General features: G+C 32.3%; 1 protein-coding gene across 9 annotated transcripts in view; it reads left to right on the forward strand.

Moving 5' to 3' along the window:
- The window catches only part of msps (msps cytoskeleton-associated protein 5), a 27,306-nt gene that overhangs the window by 542 nt on the left and 21,764 nt on the right, over window positions 1-5,000 (forward strand). For all 9 annotated transcript variants that reach the window (XM_070136341.1, XM_070136342.1, XM_070136344.1 and 6 more), the window contains exons 2-5: window positions 3,254-3,323; window positions 3,769-3,962; window positions 4,218-4,424; window positions 4,888-5,000. The exon at window positions 4,888-5,000 is cut by the window's right edge and continues 59 nt beyond it. In XM_070136341.1, the coding sequence (XP_069992442.1) occupies window positions 3,267-3,323; window positions 3,769-3,962; window positions 4,218-4,424; window positions 4,888-5,000 (571 nt within the window). In that variant the 5' untranslated portion in view covers window positions 3,254-3,266. The remainder of the gene's footprint in view (window positions 1-3,253; window positions 3,324-3,768; window positions 3,963-4,217; window positions 4,425-4,887) is intronic.

Genomic DNA, 5,000 nt, shown 5'->3' on the forward strand with positions numbered 1-5,000 from the left:
TTTTATTTCTCTCTGTTGTAAGTTCGCAGTTCCCGGGAAGCATTGTGGAGAAATTGCTTTTGATTGCTTTTCTCATTTTCTATTATTGAGCTGATTTCTCTCGTTTTTTTTTTATTATTGCCTGATTTTGACTTGTTTTCCACTACTTTGCTTTTGTGCTTTGATCTTTAAACTCGTTTTATTTTTGGTGGAACCTAATGAGGCCAAAGAATGTAGACCTACATTTTTTATAAGATTTGAGAGGTGATATTTTGATAATTGCAAAATGATTGTATTTTTCCCTTTTTGTAAAGAGACCATGCCTCTATGCCAATAATTTTGTAAGTTTGCATTGAGATTATTAATTTATTTTATTTATTTGCCGTTTCATAATTTTGCTCTAATTAGCGGTTTGTTATTCATGGATATATTTGCAGTTATTCCATGTATATCGATGCCTTAGACCTTAAGATGCCAAAAAGAAAGCTCTGACACAAACTGAAGAATCAACAGGAAGAGGTTTAGTTCAATTGATTTATAAACAATGATTATTTGATGGGGAAATCTTAAATGAAACAAAATCCATTATTCATTCAGTTTCCTCTCAGGAAAAGGATTTTTTTTTACGTGAAGAAAAATACTGCAATGCATAAATAATGCCCTTGCTCCTTTAGCAGATGACAGTAAATATACTTGTCTCATGAGGTGTGTAATCTTTCTTACCCATTTTCTCTTTCAATCCATTATCTCAATTTGGCATTGATGTAAAAGCAGTTGAAACAGAGCAGAAGCACATTCAGTAGATTGGATATGCAAACATTAACTTGTCTTGTTTGTTTGGAGATGTCTGCATGTGCTTGCTTGTGTCCAGGCAGCCATTACATGGTGAAGGAAAGTTTGTTGAACCTGACAAAGAAGTGGAACCGGTTGATATTAATGTTGGAACATTAGTTCCATGTTGGTTACAGGAGGTTGTTTTGGTTAACCAAATCAGTTCAACCAATACCTGGGAGAATTCATTGTTTGTAATTTCATAACTTCAGGTTTGTTATTTAGGTATTGAAGTTGCTTGTGAGTTGTGGTAGTAATTAATTTTTGAGGAGATGGCAAATACCTCTAGCATCCCGTAATAGACATGGCAAAATTTCAAGTTTTCAGCTTAAATTTATGCTGGTTATTGAATCCCAGAACTTAGTGCTATATTTATTTTTCATAGGGTCCTCCACTGAATACTTACCTGTGAAGAAATGATGGATGCGATGGGCTTAATCTTTGTAGGCAACAATTTTCTCCCCTTTTATTATTCAACAGCTTTTTTGTTTCTGGCTTGATAAGGGTTGCAAGTGTGACTCTTCCCCAGATTGAAATTCCTTGTGGTAAATTGCAAGTATGGACAGCCAGACAGCAGAGGAAACAATACTAAACTATGTGAATTCTTGATCGATAAGGTGACAATAATCTATATCATTTGAATCTCCCATTTTTATGGTTTCCATTATGGCCTTCATTTTAAACTTGATTAACTTGATGTGACAGTATCCAGTTAAATACAGTCCCATTTCTAATGTCGCAGGGAAAGCAAGATGGATTTAACTAATCCTTACTAAAAATATATCATAATACACTGCATATGATAGATATACTGCAGAAGATTTAATTATGTTCATGGTAAATTTTGGTTTTAAGTAAAAAAATATATATATTTTGTTTATGTAAAAATATATATATATTTTTGTATGCAATGTTATTTCATCTGCCTATTATAAAGTCTGTATTTGTTTTACAGTAAGGAATCTATAATTGAAATGAAGAAATGATACTGGTAACAGTAAGCAATTGTATTTTGTAGATAACCTGATTATCTTGGCAGATTTACTTTGATAATTGTTACTGAGAATGACGCACCCTCTGGAGTCTAAGTCCCAAAACCAGGGTTTCAGGTGACCCCAGAAACCGAAACTTAACCTTTTCTACCTTCTATTTATTCCCTAGACAGGGGGTGATGGCAGTGTCCATTTCCCTCTATCTCTGTGCGTCGCTCTTGATAACTTATCTCTTTAATTTTAAAAAATTCTGAAGGGAGGAAATGGATCACTTGATCCAATATTTGTTTACAGTTTGGGTTGTCACATTACAGATATTACTAGAAATATATGTTTATTATTTGTAGATATGTATGGCTGTGTCACCAGTTTAAATGTTGACTACGAAGCAATTTTTTTTGTCACTAGCTGAAATAAAGTTGTATTTAAAAACTAAAGGAATTTAAAGGAGAGTAGATGAACAACTATGGAAATGCAATTTGTGATAAAGGTTAATCCGGCAACTGTGAGGCCATATTTAATAGTATTGATGATGATGATGATAAAGATAATAATAGTTATTATAATAACAAAGTTGGTAATGATAGTGATAATGATGATACTGATAATGTTGAGTATAATAAGTTATGATAACAGTGATAATGGTAACCATAGTAATAGGTATAGTGATAATGATAATGCTATTGATAATAAAAAGGATAATGAAGATGATGATAATAAAGGATAATGATGACAATACTTTTATAATAATGAAGCAGTATCTGTGCTTGTGCATAAGGCTTCAGCTTCATTGATTGAGCATAAGAAGTTACAAAGCTATGTGACAATGCCTCCCAGATTAGGACAGACTTGTTTTGTTTGTTCTTGGTATTATATGGTTCTACAGTGATTTCAGGCTTTAGCAAGTTTTATAGGGTGACTAGTTTCTTGTAAAATGAGGATTTGGACTTTCTATATTTTAGGAGTTCACTATTGAGATAATATTATAGAATATAAAAAACAGGAATTAAGAAAGTGAAGAGTCAAATTTTTAAAAGACGTTGCAAAGAAACTTTTGTTGGGGGGGGGGGGCATAGTCAAGAGAGAAGACATTAAAGTGCTGGATTAGCCAAGAAGAAAATCATTAGCCATTACTAATAAAAATGTTTTTAGATTCTAAGGGAAATTATGCATAAGACAAAAATGATAAAAGAATGAATGTTGAAAAAGAAACGTGCAGAATGTCTGTAAAGAAAGTACCTTCATTTTCTTAATGATAGGCTTACAATTAGACTTTCATTAATGATACATACAGGTATGATTTGAGTAATGTTGAATATTTTTATTCATCTTTATTGATTAAAGAGAGACTAATTTGTTATTGTTATTGTTCTTATTTTTTATATTTATTCTCTTTATTCTTTCAAAGTTTTGGAAATAAATTAGAGGTTTGTTTTCATTCTACTTTTCAGATAATTAGTTAAAATGGAAGAAGACACAGAATACCTCAAGCTTCCCCTGGAGGACAGGTGTATCCACAAAGTGAGTGGGAGTCATTGTGTTTATGTTAGAGGACGTCTCATTTTTAGGAAGTGACCCATTATTTAAACCTAGGAAACTGATTGTCATTTAGTAATGAGTAAGTGTTTTTTATGAAATGAAGTTGCTTGATAGTGAATATTGAAGTAAAAGTTTGTAATGAAATTGCATAGTACATTTTATATGAATAGGTTTTGCAATGTTCAGTGTATATATATATATTACCTTGTGGAATTATTCATTCATAATTTTTTTTTTACGCTGAACTGGATGGTATTTTTATTCACATTAACCCATTATTAGATCAAATATATGCTCATCTTCCATAATTTAATTATTGTTTTTTATTTAGTTATAAAATCCTTTTCTTTCTGGTATGCCTTGTGATACTTTTGAGTTAGGATATATAAAATTGTGTTAATTTTGTTACTGTGGTCTGTGTTTTCAGCTCTGGAAGGCACGATTGAGTGGATATGAAGAATGCACAAAGCACTTCCCTAAGATTGTGGATGAACGGTCCCCAGAATTCAACAAATTTGCTCCTCTTATGAAAAAATTTGTAACCGATAGCAATGCAGTTGCACAAGAGAAAGCATTGGAAGCTGTACTGGCTTATGTGGAAAATGCACATGTGGCTGGAAGGTAAATGTATTTTATTTCTTGTTTTGCATTCTTACCAATACACCTAGTATTGGTTTAGATTGTAGGATTATTTATGAATATTCTTTGTTTAACGTATTATAAGTTGAGAAAATTGGTATAAATCTCTTTAGTAAATTTCATAAATAGCATGATTACTATTGTATATGTCAATATATTTATAAAATGTAAAATATCTACCTTCATGTGAAATTATTAGTAGTATTAGTATTAACAATAATTTCGTCATTTCTAAAGGACGGCAGGAGATGTTACAAATGGAATTGTTCAGAAATGCTTAGCAGCACCAAAACGCGGTACACAGGAAAAAGCGTTGGAGGTGATCCTCATGTACTGTGAAATTGAGAAATATGAAGTGGTTCAAGAGGAACTAATGAAAGGTTTTACACAAAAAAATCCCAAAGTTGTTGCTGCATCTGTACGAGCAGTAACAACCGCTTTGAGGTATGTGGAGAAAAATGTCTATGGTTGTCCTCGTCTTCCTCCTCCTTATCTTCCTCATCCCCCCTCTCCACCTCCACCTCCTCCTCCTCCTCCTCCTCCTCCTCACAAAGGGATTTCAGATAATATTTTAGTTATATATATAGTTTGTTCTTCAGAATAAAATTCATTCATCATCAGTTTTTAGGTGATTTATTTGTTTGTTTTTAGTGTTTCTGTAGTTTGCCAACATTTGAGAGGATTTTTTCTCAAAGTTAAATTCATTGCGTGTATACATGTATTAGAGCATTAAAATTACAATTTAGGATTATAATTCACTAGCATTATCAGCTTTATCATTAGCTATTGTAACTTGTATATAATTTTTATTGACAACTCTTGGCTGAACATTGAGAAAATTAGTTTACTGTTTATTGTCCTCTGCTTTGAGTCCAGTTGTTTCTCATGGTTTCTTTTTTCATAACAGAGAATTTGGCCCAAAGGTTATGAACCCTAAGCCACTAATAAAGCAGATGCACACACTTCTGGAGGACAGGGACAAAAATGTACGCGAGGAGAGCAAAAAGATGGTCATTGAGA

The sequence above is a fragment of the Penaeus vannamei genome, chromosome 22 (assembly GCF_042767895.1).
Source record: "Penaeus vannamei isolate JL-2024 chromosome 22, ASM4276789v1, whole genome shotgun sequence".
NCBI lineage: Eukaryota > Metazoa > Arthropoda > Malacostraca > Decapoda > Penaeidae > Penaeus > Penaeus vannamei.